Source organism: Coptis chinensis, chromosome 2 (assembly GCF_015680905.1).
Source record: "Coptis chinensis isolate HL-2020 chromosome 2, ASM1568090v1, whole genome shotgun sequence".
NCBI lineage: Eukaryota > Viridiplantae > Streptophyta > Magnoliopsida > Ranunculales > Ranunculaceae > Coptis > Coptis chinensis.
The window spans coordinates 97,037,120-97,050,473 of NC_141457.1; the positions used below are offsets into that span (position 1 = coordinate 97,037,120).

Genomic DNA, 13,354 nt, shown 5'->3' on the forward strand with positions numbered 1-13,354 from the left:
TACTTAGATGGAATGAAAAATATATAGTTAGTAACTGAGGAGAGAAAATTAGAAGTGTTCGAAAACTGCACAAGTCGCTGTTGCTTCTGAGTCCAACATGTGTTTTATGTAAGTGCCCGACCGAGTGAAAGAAACATCACATTCAGTGTATGTTGTGCTGTTAAGAAGTGATTGCATCTTACCTCCTAATTTCTTGTGGTTTGCACGAGAGGTATGGATTCAGATGCTATCTTTTACTCTTTGTATTGTACATTTGTACCAACGCTCTTAGGATATGTCTGTGATTTTCATCTCAGTTTTGGTTCCTTGGCTCTTTTTTCTGGTGTACTTGGACATTTAGAGCCTAGGGGCAGCAACCTTTTCCTCAGTTCTATCAGGCATCAATTACATGGGCGATTTGAACAGTCCTCTATGATGTAATATTGGGTGTGTTAGATTATCAGAGTTTGTGGGTAGGATTCTTCTAAGAGGTAAGGTGTAGTGGTCTGTTGGAATCTTTCTGGAAAAAGAGGATATTTCCCAATATCACATTCACAGGACATTTGAAACTTAAGGATTCAGAACGTCTTTGATGATGGAGAGCACCATTGAAGTATTTGCTTTGACATTGAGTCGTAATGATGTTATGTGCATAATGCTTAGTAGTCCACATCCGAAGTTGATTGTAGTAGATTATTTTTTTTATATCATGTTTGTAGATGAAAGGATGCTGCTTAAAGTAACAGTGTTGTCTAAAGATTGTTCCGACATCCTTGTGCTACATGTTGTATAACTGTATTTTATTATCTTAGTAACAGCTTATTACTGTATCACTTTGAAATCAACTGATTTATGATTTTCAGGAACACTGGTGAGTTCATGATGTCAAGGTACAAAGAAGTCGCGGAGATTGTTCTCAGATTCCTTCAGCACCGTGACCGGCTTGTTCGTCTCAGCATAACGTCATTGCTGCCTCGTATTGCTCAGTTCTTGCGCGATCGTTTCGTTACAAACTACTTGACGGTGTGTATATTGTTTTTGTGATAACCAAGATTTGATGAAGACCCAATAACAGTTTCAATATGTCAATGTCTTGTTGGTCCAGTCCATTTACGTATATATTTCATTTCTATTGCATAGATTTGCATGGATCACATTCTCGCAGTTCTACGTAATCCTGCTGAGCGAGCCAGTGGATTCATTGCTCTTGGAGAGATGGCTGGTGCTTTGGATGGGGAACTTATCCACTATTTGCCGACAATTACTCCTCACTTGCGCGACGCGGTATGTTTTTGACTCCATTGTACCTCTCCCCATCATGTTTCAAATGTTTAGCTGGATTTTGAAGATAGTAAGTCTTGATGTGCTTTTATACTTGCAGATTGCTCCTCGCAGAGGAAGACCTTTACTTGAAGCTCTGGCTTGTGTTGGAAGCTTTGCAAAAGCCATGGGGACTACTATGGAACCCCATATTCGTGGTCTCTTAGATCCTATGTTTTCTGCTGGTCTTTCTTCTACTCTTGTTGACACTCTTGAGCAAGTAACTGACAGGTATGCAGCCACATTGCTACTTTATGGTGTCGAACTTGATTTTGATTGATTAATGGTTTGATAGTTTTTTACCTTTTTGAAGAATTTAACTTCATTTTTTTCTTTCCGTTATGTATTCCAGTATCCCATCCTTGTTGCCCACCATTCAAGATCGCTTGCTTGACTCCATTTCATTAGTTCTTTTAAAGTCTCCTTACCCTCATTCGAGGACAGGGGTGAACCGCGGAACTATTGTAAACAATCCTCAACAAGTATCAGAGCCCAGTGGTTCTGCTCTTGTGCAAGTTGCTTTACAAACTCTTTCTTGCTTTAATTTCAAGGTTGGTTTAAATTGTATGTGTACTTATGCTTCATGGTCTTCTATGTTATTTGTTTTTGACATTAGAGTTCTGGTGTAGGGCCATGAACTTCTTGAGTTTGCAAGTGAATCTGTTGTTGTGTATCTGGAAGATGAGGATGGTGCTACGCGAAGAGATGCTGCTCTCTGTTGTTGCAGATTAGTTGCGAACTCTTTTTCTGAAGTGGCATGCACACAATTCAGTTCCAGTAGGCCTAATCGGACTGGAGGAAAGCGTCGCCGCTTTGTTGAGGAGGTCAGTTTGAACATACTGTTTGCATTAGCTTTAATTACCTGTTTTTACTGACTTCCATGTTGGTCTTGCTACAGATTGTTGGGAAGCTTCTTATTGCAGCTGTTGCAGATGCTGATGTTACTGTTCGCCTAACAATCTTCTCATCTTTGCATAGAAATGGAGGTTTCGATGATTTTTTGGCACAGGCTGATAGTTTGAGTGCTGTCTTTGTTGCTCTAAACGACGACGTGAGTTTTCTCTCTCCCCCTGTGTGTGTGTGCGTACATATTCTAGAAGTTGTTGTAACAGTAAAATATACTTTTGTAAATTTTTTGATTCTTCTTTTTCGCTGTTTCTATTGTAGGATACCTCATCCTACTTTTTCTAAGTTTCTATAGTATTATATCAATAAAATGTAACTTAACTTCAAATGATAGAATACTCACATGACATAAATATATTTAAAGCATTAAATAACGTAAAGGTCTAAATTATCATCATTAACATCCTTGCCAAAGAAGCCGAGGAATCACTCTAACTGCACATCCTGAATGAAAGCTGTCGGTTGAGGAGTTAGCATAAGAGCTTTCCCAGAAAATTTGAAGTTATTTTCTCTACCTTGTATTTTGGATCCCCAGTCGACTGTCTTATTGAGTCTTCTTGGTCTAGGTAACTTTAGCTCAAAATGTTCCACTTTATCATGCAGCTGTACTTCTTATCACTGTTGTTCACAGTATAGTCTCTCCAGGTGATGCAGCTCTTTCAGTAATGTTAATCTCAGTTCACTTGTGCATTTGATGGGCTCAACTGTTAACATTAGACACCTTATCCTCCAAGTTTTCTGGTTTGGGTGGATTTCTCAGGTTTCACATTTGAAATATTGCTTGTGGTTTATCTCATGGGTATACCTGCAAAGTTTTACATTTGTTAAACTTAATAGTGTTGCAATCTCTCGAGATTAACTACAAAATATGGAGATGTATCACACACCTGATTTGATATAGAGTGTTATAGTATTCTATGCAAGGTAATACAGTAAATTATCTCCAACCTGGTCCCTTGGATAAGCAAGATATGTTCCACAAAATTCTGTGGAATTTCACGCATTCTGTGGAATTTGTTATGTCCAGTAAAATTTCTTTTGAATGTTTGGACATAATTTGTCAATTTTCAAACCCATGTTTAGTTTATCTAAAGACAAGACTCCTTGCTTGTCTTTAAAAATTGAGGCCATTGGTAGATCATCCCTTACTATCCTAATATCCTGGTCACGCATTCATAACCTAACAAAATCTTGTCAGAATGCTCCTTGGACCTCTCTAATTCTGTACACCTGATGTTTCTAAAATGTAAAAGGAATCATCCCTTTAATTCTGGCTACTTGTGAAAGGAAAGTTTGGGAAAACCAAGATTGTTTTTTTGTAGTCAAAACTTTCTCCTGTAGGAGCAGGATTTGTGGGAATCAAACCCAAGACCGTAGGCCCAACCTCCCATTGCCCGACATGTCAGCCACTGAACACCTTTAGTGTGGTTCAGTGAAATCAGGTCTTACATATGAGCATACAATCCTGGGGAGCTTGGGCCCAAGGTCTTGGGTAATTTGGGTTCAATTTTCCACCTTCACTGGGGAAAAGGGAATTCATGGGGAAAGCAAAGAAAGATCTAACTAGAAAAAATAGAGGAAAAAGCACAGGAGTAGTAAAGCTGCATAACAACTATACTGGAGCAGAAGTACATAGCATGATTCCTATGAATTTCTATTCAATACCCTAACTATATATCATACTTTCTTATGTATTGTTTCAGGATTTTGTTGTTCGAGAATATGCAATCTCATTGGCTGGTAGGTTATCTGAACGGAACCCAGCATATGTTCTTCCAGCACTTCGTCGCCACCTCATACAATTAATAACATATCTAGAGCAAAGGTAAGGCGAGGTACTTATTTGAATCAGAATAGTTTCCTTCTGCTGAAGTTTCATGATATATTAATCATTCTTACTCTTCTTGTTTGGTGGTTAAATCTTCACTTCATGACTTGTTTATTGTGTCAGCAGTGCAGATAGCAAATGCAGAGAAGAGAGCGCCAAGTTATTGGCTTGCTTGATACGTAATTGCGAACGTCTAATTCTTCCGTATATTGCGCCAATACATAAGGTTGTGTTTAAAAGGTTTCATTAATCCAAACAAGTGGACTTTTTCTTATTTCGTGATTTGTTGGCTTTCCAGGCTCTTGTTGCGAAGTTGTGTGAAGGGACTGGTGTAAGTGCGAACAATGTTTTTGTAAACAGAGTCCTGGTAACTGTTGGGGAGCTGGCCAAAGTGGTGAGTCAATTTCCTTTTTTCTTTTCTGCAGAAACTAGTTTGCTTGGTTGTATGAATGTTTTTGAAGTCCAGAGTGCCAATGTATGACAACTTAAATAGCCGAGCTCTCTATATCACATTCATGAATGTTTCCACATATTGAGTCATTTGCTATTTAGAAATTATTCAAATTATTTTGGGTTTTACTCTTTCTTGCTTTTACCCAGTGGTTCAATATGGTTTATAAACTTTAATACTTATTTTTGAAACTCTCTGAATAAATTTTTTACTGGTTGTTGTTGTTGGTTCTGGTATAGGGTGGGTTTGCAATGAGGCAATATCTTCCTGAACTAATGCCAATAATTGTTGAAGCTCTACTGGATGGAGCTTCTGTTACCAAGCGTGAAGTAGCTGTTGCCACTCTTGGTCAAGTTGTACAGAGCACAGGGTACGCTACATTTGGAGTATGTTCTAATTGTTTGCTGAGGTTGCTTTATGCTGAAGTAGTCAGCTTAGTATATGCTTACTGTACATCTTGCATCAAATGATACTCCTTAGATGAAAATGCCAACTTTATTTTGCTCCTGATTTAGATGCATTTGTAATTTACCCGTTTAGGCCTCTAGGTGCCTTTCTTGTACACCCAAACGTGGTAGTAGCCTTCTAATCACTCAGTTACTCCTTGTTATTACGACTATAGGATTACCCATCTAAGGAGGGGTAACTACATCTTCTGAACATAGATCCTCAATTGCATTTTCATAATCTATTTATTGTTAGAGCGAAACTGTCGTCACTTTGATGGCATCTCAATTTACGCTTAAAAAGACAATTCTCTCGATAAAAGCTTTGTTATTTCGGTGGTCTAAAGTCTTCAAAGAGTTTAGAGGATGTTTCTTTGAGTCTTTTGTAGCTAGATGAGATTGTCTTATGTTCTTAGACATGGGGTGAGGGTTTCATCTCTTGTAAATCTTTATTTTTCGTTTTTTCTCTTGTAATGTAGGCCTTCTCAGCCTACTTTTCCTTTATTAATGAAATTTCACTTTACCGAAAAAAAAAAAGGGTTAATTAGATTAAATCCCCCATTTTATGTACATGTTTAGACTAAACCCCCTATTGTATAATTCCTTAGACATAAACCCCCGTTATGTTTTTTTTTTCTATCGCACCAACGTTAGTATTTCACTTAATACCTTAATTGCCCTTACATAGATCAGTTATAGTTTTTTCATCAGTCCACCTTCTACAACTTTATATAAATCTAGCAACCTCCATTCTGTTTCACACTCCCCTTTCTATATAAATCTAGCAATACATACCAACCAAATGTAGATCATTAATGCATAGGAACACATTAATAATAAACAATGCATAACACATAACTGCATAAAATCATTTCAGACATGGCTGTAATACAAAATACAAACTAAAAAATTACTGTGCACCTAATCATAAGCTAATCAAACAAAACATTGATTGATAATCATAAGCAATGTCACATAAGTACATAACACCTAATCACTGTGCACATTTGATCCAAACCAAAGCTATTAAAGATAATAACAAAAAAAAAACACAAAATACTCGTAAATAACTCCATGAAACCACTTGTAGAAAAATGCCTAAATTATTGCCTAAGAAGACCTGGGTCCTGGCATTGAATTTGAGCTTCCACTAATAAAAAAACCAACAATGAGGTTGTGCAATTGTTTTTTTTTTTTTTTTTTTCTAAAAACAACTTTTGTATTGTAACTTACCCTAAAAATCCAAAATAATCTGTAAGGGTATTAAGTGAAATACTAATGTTGGTGTGACGGGGAGAAAACAGAATGGGGGTTTATGTCTAAGGAATTATACAATAGGGGGTTTAGTCTAAACATGTATATAAAATAGGGGGTTTAGTCTAATTAACCCAAAAAAATAATCTATTTATTGTTTTCGATAAAAGTTAATGTTATTGATATAACCAACAGATTACATCAAATTCTTCAGCCATCAATTCATCAAATTTCTAATCCATTTTCATATTCTATTATAAACCAAAGTGTGGATGTAAAGGTGTTTATGGTTATATCAATACATTATATTTAAATTGTCATATTTTAACCTTTCGCTTTCCAAAATCAGGATTCTGTTGGAACCTTCCTGTTAGCAGTAGATCTTGGTCAACCATTGTTTTTCTTTAATATGCAGAACAATATTTTATTATTTTGTAGAAATTTGACCGAGAAATTGAGAATACATGGTTTTTGTTATTTAATTCAAGTACTGCTTTGAATGATTTGACAGCTACGTGATTGCTCCTTATAATGAGTATCCACAGTTGCTTGGCTTACTCTTGAAATTGTTGAATGGTGAGTTGGCCTGGTCAACTCGAAGAGAAGTACTAAAGGTATGTTTTTGTGAAATTATTGTATTTAGTTTAGTTCTGATACTTTTAGATTCTAAAAAATCATGGCGGTGTCTCCAGGTCTTAGGCATCATGGGTGCTTTGGATCCACATGTACAGAAGCGCAATCAGCTAAGCTTGTCAGGATCACATGGCGAAGGGGCCCGTACAGCAAGTGATAGTGGTCAGCACATTCAGTCAATGGATGAGCTACCTATGGACCTTTGGCCATCTTTTGCTACGTCAGAGGATTACTATTCTACGGTAAAAGCCGAAATATGGATTTTGTAACAGTTATATTCTCTATCTTTTGTTATTAGTTCTTAATTTTGATTTACAATAACTAGGTTGCTATTAATTCTCTTATGCGAATCCTTCGAGATCCCTCACTTTCAAGTTACCACCAAAAGGTGGTCGGTTCTCTTCTATTCATCTTCAAGGTACGATGCATATGTGCAACAATATGGCGTGTTCTTTAAATTAGCATATTTGTCAATTTCTTCATATCTAACTTCACTTGTTTTATCTGAGATTAGTCGATGGGCCTTGCATGTGTTCCGTTTTTACCAAAGGTGAGTTCATGGAATTCACAAGTTTACACTTTTCCATTTTTATCAACAATCTGAGAATCATGTTTTTTTTTCCTCTTTAAATTGTATTACTGTTTAATTGTTTGGAATGCAACATAACGACCTTCCGTATTTAGAAATAATTTTTTTTGGAAGGATCCACTCTTTGATTACTCCAGTCTTATATACCTCAACTTATGAGAGCTTTTTTATATCTAGAAGGCCATTTACAAAGCCGATAATGTGTACTTGCGGGAAGCTCACGTTACATTATCCCCAACAGATTTAAAAACTCCTTTTCCCAGTTGCAATTTGTGTGGGTGTGGTTTTCTTTTTTCATAGTGCTTTATATTTCCTTTCTGTACGCTCATTGCATGAAGGCCATTGCAATTTTGGTCCGACTATGAATCCTATTGGTTACCATATTTTGTCAGAGTAGATTATCGTCAAACATCTTAATTCTTGGTTGGTCTATGAGATCCTCCCAAAGGGGGAGTCAAATTTATAAATCTGAGATGTTTTCCCCCAATTGTTTTGAGGCGTGCCTCTTCCTTGGTATACGTAATTGCGATTCTCTAAAAAAGCCCCGACTTTTGGAGTTACTTGGTTATTATTCAGGAGGTGTGTTCTAGCCTAGGGCTGTCATGTAAGACCGAATGTCCAATTGGTTCTGTTTTTGCAAAAAAATAATATAAAGGTTAATTGAGGCTAGGGTTCGAGAATGGAGAAGAGTAGAAATGATTCCTTTCTAGTCAAATTTTGGTTTAGTCTTGTCTTTCTTGCAGAAGCCTATGCCAGATCTCTTGTTGTCAATGGTTCGCTGCACATGAACAGAAAACACCGCACAAATTTGACAATGTGGTGACTTTTAAAAGTCTGCGCTTTTGTCTATACTATCATTTTGATGCTAAGTCACATTGTCCCACACGATACGGAGTGTCCGACACAACAACTTATATGAAGCAGGACTTTTTTTTTGATAAAGTATGAAGTAGGACTTGGGGACACAACTAATTAAAAAGAAAACTATTACTTTTTTTCAGTTGCTCAACTACTTCTTAGGCTCAAGACTTTACAAAGCCCCCCCTTACAAATCATTGCTATGAAAGTGGCATATCATGGGGTTCTAACTATGTAAATAGATTATTTCTTAGTCTTTTGGGGAATAGAAGAAACCCTAGTTTGAAAATTTACACAATGTGTCTGTGTCTGGCAGTCTGACATGAGTGTCCGTGTGTCCATGTTACTTAGTTTTGATGTAATAAAATGTTTTTGCAAAAGTCAAAATTTATTAGGGTATCTTCGGTTTCTAAACATCTTCAAATGAAATAAAATCCATAGGTGAATTAATTCTTAATTCCTCTCTCATAATGATAGATAACTCACACACACCATCCAAGAGAAAACATATATTAGCCATTTGACTTGCACTGTGAATATATTGTGGAAGAATGATAGGAAGACTTACACTGGACTCTGGGGAATTATATTGTGTCAACTGTCGAGAGTCTTCCCCTGAAATGCTATATTCTCTCAATACAACAGTTAGTTACATGGTGTGCAAATGTCCATCTAAACACCTTTAAAGGGGCGCATACAAGCTAGCCGTGAAAACTAGCCGATTTATGCGAGGTCGTTTTTTTAGCCGTCTAAGCCTACAGGATGTCCTTCCGGGTTTCTTAACCAATAAAAACACATGTGTCGACGCAGCTATTGAGAGCCGGCTGAGCTGTACTTTTGGATTTTGATTTGTTTATTTTCTGTGGCCCCACCTGCAATCATAACAAAGAACTTTTTCTAAAATTGAGACAGTAATAACGGCTGCACAGTTTAAAACGTGCGTAGCACGTGACTTATGCTAGTTTACCTAATGTTCCTGATAAAATGATCAGTTTTAAGTATGACAGCTGGATTTCTTAGTACTATAACATTTCTCCTGCAGGTTTTACCTGATCTATTTCACATTGTTCGAACTTGTGAAGATGGACTGAAGGAGTTTATAACTTGGAAGCTTGGAACCTTGGTATCTATTGTGCGCCAGGTGTGAATAAACTCTGACTCATACTTCTCTATGCCTAGTTTTTCTTACAATTTTGAATTCTTTCGGAAATATTCATTCTCTTATATTATGTGTATGTGAGTGCAGCATGTACGTAAATATTTACCAGAGTTACTTTCTCTTGTATCTGAACTCTGGTCTTCCTTCAGTTTGCCAGCAGCAAACCGCGTTATGCATGGCTCACCTGTAAGCATCCACTTTTAAAGATTGGCTCTTTTCTTCATATAGATTGTTTTACTACATTTATAGTTTGGGTTTGTTTTATTCTTACTGAGATAATTGCTCCCAACAGATTCTGCATCTTATAGAACAACTTTGTTTGGCACTGAGTGACGAATTTAGGACGTATCTTCCTATCATTCTTCCATCTTGTATTCAAGTATTGAGTGATGCAGAGCGGTGTAACGATTACACTTATGTTCTTGACATTCTGCATACCATTGAAGTATTTGGTGGTCCGTTCCTTAACTATGATTCGTTGTTATTCTTTTACCTCTAATATTTATTTTAAATAATGTGCTAGTGTGGCAACGTGATTTTTTTCTCAGGGACTTTGGATGAGCAGATGCATTTACTTCTTCCCGCGCTCATTCGCCTGTTTAAAGTGGAGGCTTCAGTAGATATAAGGCGCGCTGCTATCAGGACTCTTACAAGATTAATCCCACGTGTGCAGGTTAACACTGTACATTTGTCTGGTTACCATACTGGTATGAGTTAGCTGTATTTGATCTATGTTGATTTGAATACGTTCTATACATTTTTTTCTTTCCCAGGTTATTGGTCATGTATCATCTTTAGTGCACCATTTGAAGCTAGTCTTGGATGGGTTAGTTATTTATTTCCTTTTCTACTGAACTTTTTCATGATTTGATATTTTTGTGAAGTTACATGCTTTCTTTACGATTGGTAGTTATCTTTACTATATAATATACACTAGTGTTCGTGCACATGTTCCATACCTGTGTGTGTGCGGGAATAGGCCCTTGTTGTACAAGCATGTAATTGTGCATTATACTGCACGTGATATTTTGTATTCAGTTTTCATAAAGGGTGTTCTTGGAATTAGTTATAATCGAAATGTTCTCGTCAAAAACTCGAAATTATTGGTTGGTTAGTTTGTAACATATTCATATAGTAGCAGGGGCAGACATTGTGCAGATGCTCCACTGTGTCAAATCAAGATAGTGGAGACGATTCAATAGATATTTTTTTGTGCAAATTGACTAAAATGGCATCTCACATAATGTTACATGTGGATGATTTCTATTATTATTTTTGTCGTGATCAATTTCCAAAAAGGTATTTGTTTCACTCAGTTGCTTCTGCTGAGTTAGTCTTTTAATTTTCAGAAAGAATGACGAGCTTCGAAAGGATGCTGTTGATTGCCTTTGTTGTCTAGCACATGCTCTGGGGGAGGACTTCATCATTTTTATTCCGTCTATCCATAAATTACTGTTGAAACATCATTTGCGGGTACCTGTTCACATCAATTTTGTTTTTTATTCTTTGAGTTGTGAAATGTGGCGCCTGTGGATTTTCTGAACAAAACATTTGACTTTTTTAGCACAAGGAGTTTGAAGAAATTGAAGGTCGCTTACAGAGACGCGAGCCGTTAATTTTGGGAAGTTATATTCAAAAAATGACTAGACGACATGCTGTTGAGGTTATAAGTGACCCTCTAAATGATGTTGAGAACAGCCCGTACGAGGAAGGAAATGAGATTCATAGGCACCTAAAAAGCCATCAGGTATTTCTATCATGATTTAATGTTGGATGATGTTATTGCTTCTCCTTGTGTACGGAATATGAAAGTTCCAGTTACCATTAGATAAAATGTTTTAATTTGGTATGGTACTTGTAGAGACGTAGCACGAGAAGCCATAAAAAATTGTCTCCGAACTGGTCAAATTGTTCATTGTTAGACTGAAATATGCATATTAGTAAGTGCTTTCTAGCTTAGTTGGTAAACCTTTGGGTGATGATACCAGAGGTCTGGGGTTCGAACCCCGCTACACACAATTGAGTTACTGATCTCTTTAAAAACAGGCTTGCCTACACATTTTAGTAAGTGCCTTCTAGTTTAGTTGGTAAAACTTTTGGGTGATGATACCAGAGGTCTGGAGTTCGAACCCCGCTACACACAATTGAATTACTAATCTCTTTAAAAATAGGCTTGCCCACACATTTTTTGAGCCTGAACGGGTAGACCAATTGGCCAGCCCAGCCCTGGGTTTGCTCCCTAGAGGTCCTAGGTTCAATTCTTCTCCCGGGTTTACCCGATGCACGTGGTTTGCAGGCTATTACGTGCATCACCCCCACCACCACTTTGTGCAGGTGCCAACTAGCAAAGTCGGTAAAACCTTTGGGTGATGATACCAGAGGTCTGGGGGTCGAACCCCGCCAGCATCAAAGAGTTACTGATCTCATTTAAAACAGGCTTGCCAATCAAAAAAAAAAAAAAAAAATGCATATTAGGTTCCTTTTTCTTTGCTACTTCGTGTTTAACAATTAATTTAGGGATTGTGCGACTGTTCCACCTTTTCGAGTCAGATTCTTTTGTATTATTTTCTTTTCATGGGAAGATGCACTTGTGCGATGTGGAACAACTTTCTTTCCTCATTTAGGGAAAGGAGTGCTCCAAAGTCCTTCCGAGATCACTGACCGAATAGAAATGAACGGAGGTAAGAACCGAAAGAAAGAAAGAGTATGGCCAGGGGGTGCACACTCCTCTATTCCGGAAGTCAATTCACTCCTTTTCTCAATCAACTATCTGACTCTCCCTGTGGGAGTCAACTCATATTTATAACGAGAATATGGAAAGAGAGTTCCCTGTGGTTAATTGCTCTAGGTAGGTTATGGTGGAGAAACTTGGGTTCCTATTGTTGGGCTGTCCCTCACCATGAGGGCACCAAAGAGCATGGGATATGACATTCAGAATGTGCCATATGGTTTGAGCACCGTAGTGTTTTAATCCACACCAAACTACTGTCCCGTCATTGCTTGAAGGAGTGATCTGCCTAGGTATGTCATCAGAAATGACAACTATACAAGGGACTTGGGTTTAGAAGAATTGTAATCCTTGATTCAAGAAAGAATCAAGAGAGATAGCTAGACAAGAAAATGAGAATTATAACCATGTGCACTGGGCTTTTACTGCATGTTTGAACCATATTACCTAACCATGTGCACTGGGCTTTCACTGCATATTTATCTCTAAAGCTCTTCCAACCTACATTTGTTTTTTTGAAGGTTGATGATGGTCGATTACGGACTGCTGGCGAGGCTTCTCAGCGCAGCACAAAGGAAGATTGGGCCGAATGGATGAGGCATTTTAGCATTGAACTCTTAAAGGAATCTCCATCCCCAGCTCTACGAACCTGTGCGAGGCTTGCACAATTGCAGGTTCAGCAGAATGCTTTTAGTTTAGTTATATATTGGTTTGTTTGGGTTTTGACTTATAATCATTGCAGCCTTTCGTAGGACGGGAGTTGTTTGCAGCTGGCTTTGTAAGTTGTTGGGCACAATTAAATGAAACCTCGCAGCAACAATTAGTGCGGAGTCTGGAAATGGCATTTTCATCTCAAAATATCCCCCCTGAGATTTTGGCAACACTTCTTAACTTGGTATGTTTATTTATTTATTTGTTTTAACCTTTGCATAGTTAAATTTTCATGGTGCATGTACCAGCTAAGCTTACTTGGTCTAGCTGTGGGAGTTGTTTCCACAGACCTGGGTTTTAAACCTGCTAGCATTGTTACTTCCTCACCCGCCAATTACTACGTTCTTTGGTTATCTTATGTTTTTTTGAGTAACTTTGTGGCCTTGATAGGGGTAGTGAGAGTTGCTCCTTCCATTTTTTTGGATAGATAAAAGGCATACATTGAGATGATTTGGAAATTACATAAATAACATTACATATGAAAGATTAGCA

At 37.5% G+C, this 13,354-nt stretch overlaps 1 protein-coding gene across 4 annotated transcripts in view; it reads left to right on the forward strand.

The window, feature by feature from the left end:
* TOR (target of rapamycin) overlaps positions 1–13,354 on the forward strand; it is a 32,322-nt gene that overhangs the window by 4,542 nt on the left and 14,426 nt on the right. For 3 of the 4 annotated variants that reach the window (XR_015212181.1, XM_086590979.1, XM_086590981.1), the window contains exons 6-28: positions 843–1,002; positions 1,120–1,263; positions 1,361–1,530; positions 1,652–1,850; positions 1,929–2,123; positions 2,198–2,350; positions 3,909–4,030; positions 4,157–4,259; positions 4,332–4,427; positions 4,724–4,854; positions 6,696–6,798; positions 6,877–7,059; positions 7,143–7,235; positions 7,332–7,367; positions 9,307–9,405; positions 9,511–9,609; positions 9,716–9,878; positions 9,972–10,096; positions 10,197–10,249; positions 10,773–10,896; positions 10,988–11,170; positions 12,673–12,825; positions 12,894–13,046. Coding sequence is in view for 3 of the 4 variants with exons in the window: in XM_086590979.1 (XP_086447105.1) it covers positions 843–1,002; positions 1,120–1,263; positions 1,361–1,530; positions 1,652–1,850; positions 1,929–2,123; positions 2,198–2,350; positions 3,909–4,030; positions 4,157–4,259; positions 4,332–4,427; positions 4,724–4,854; positions 6,696–6,798; positions 6,877–7,059; positions 7,143–7,235; positions 7,332–7,367; positions 9,307–9,405; positions 9,511–9,609; positions 9,716–9,878; positions 9,972–10,096; positions 10,197–10,249; positions 10,773–10,896; positions 10,988–11,170; positions 12,673–12,825; positions 12,894–13,046 (3,040 nt within the window). In the remaining variant the exon portion in view is untranslated. The remainder of the gene's footprint in view (positions 1–842; positions 1,003–1,119; positions 1,264–1,360; positions 1,531–1,651; positions 1,851–1,928; positions 2,124–2,197; positions 2,351–3,908; positions 4,031–4,156; positions 4,260–4,331; positions 4,428–4,723; positions 4,855–6,695; positions 6,799–6,876; positions 7,060–7,142; positions 7,236–7,331; positions 7,368–9,306; positions 9,406–9,510; positions 9,610–9,715; positions 9,879–9,971; positions 10,097–10,196; positions 10,250–10,772; positions 10,897–10,987; positions 11,171–12,672; positions 12,826–12,893; positions 13,047–13,354) is intronic. The other variant, XM_086590980.1, reaches the window with a different exon arrangement.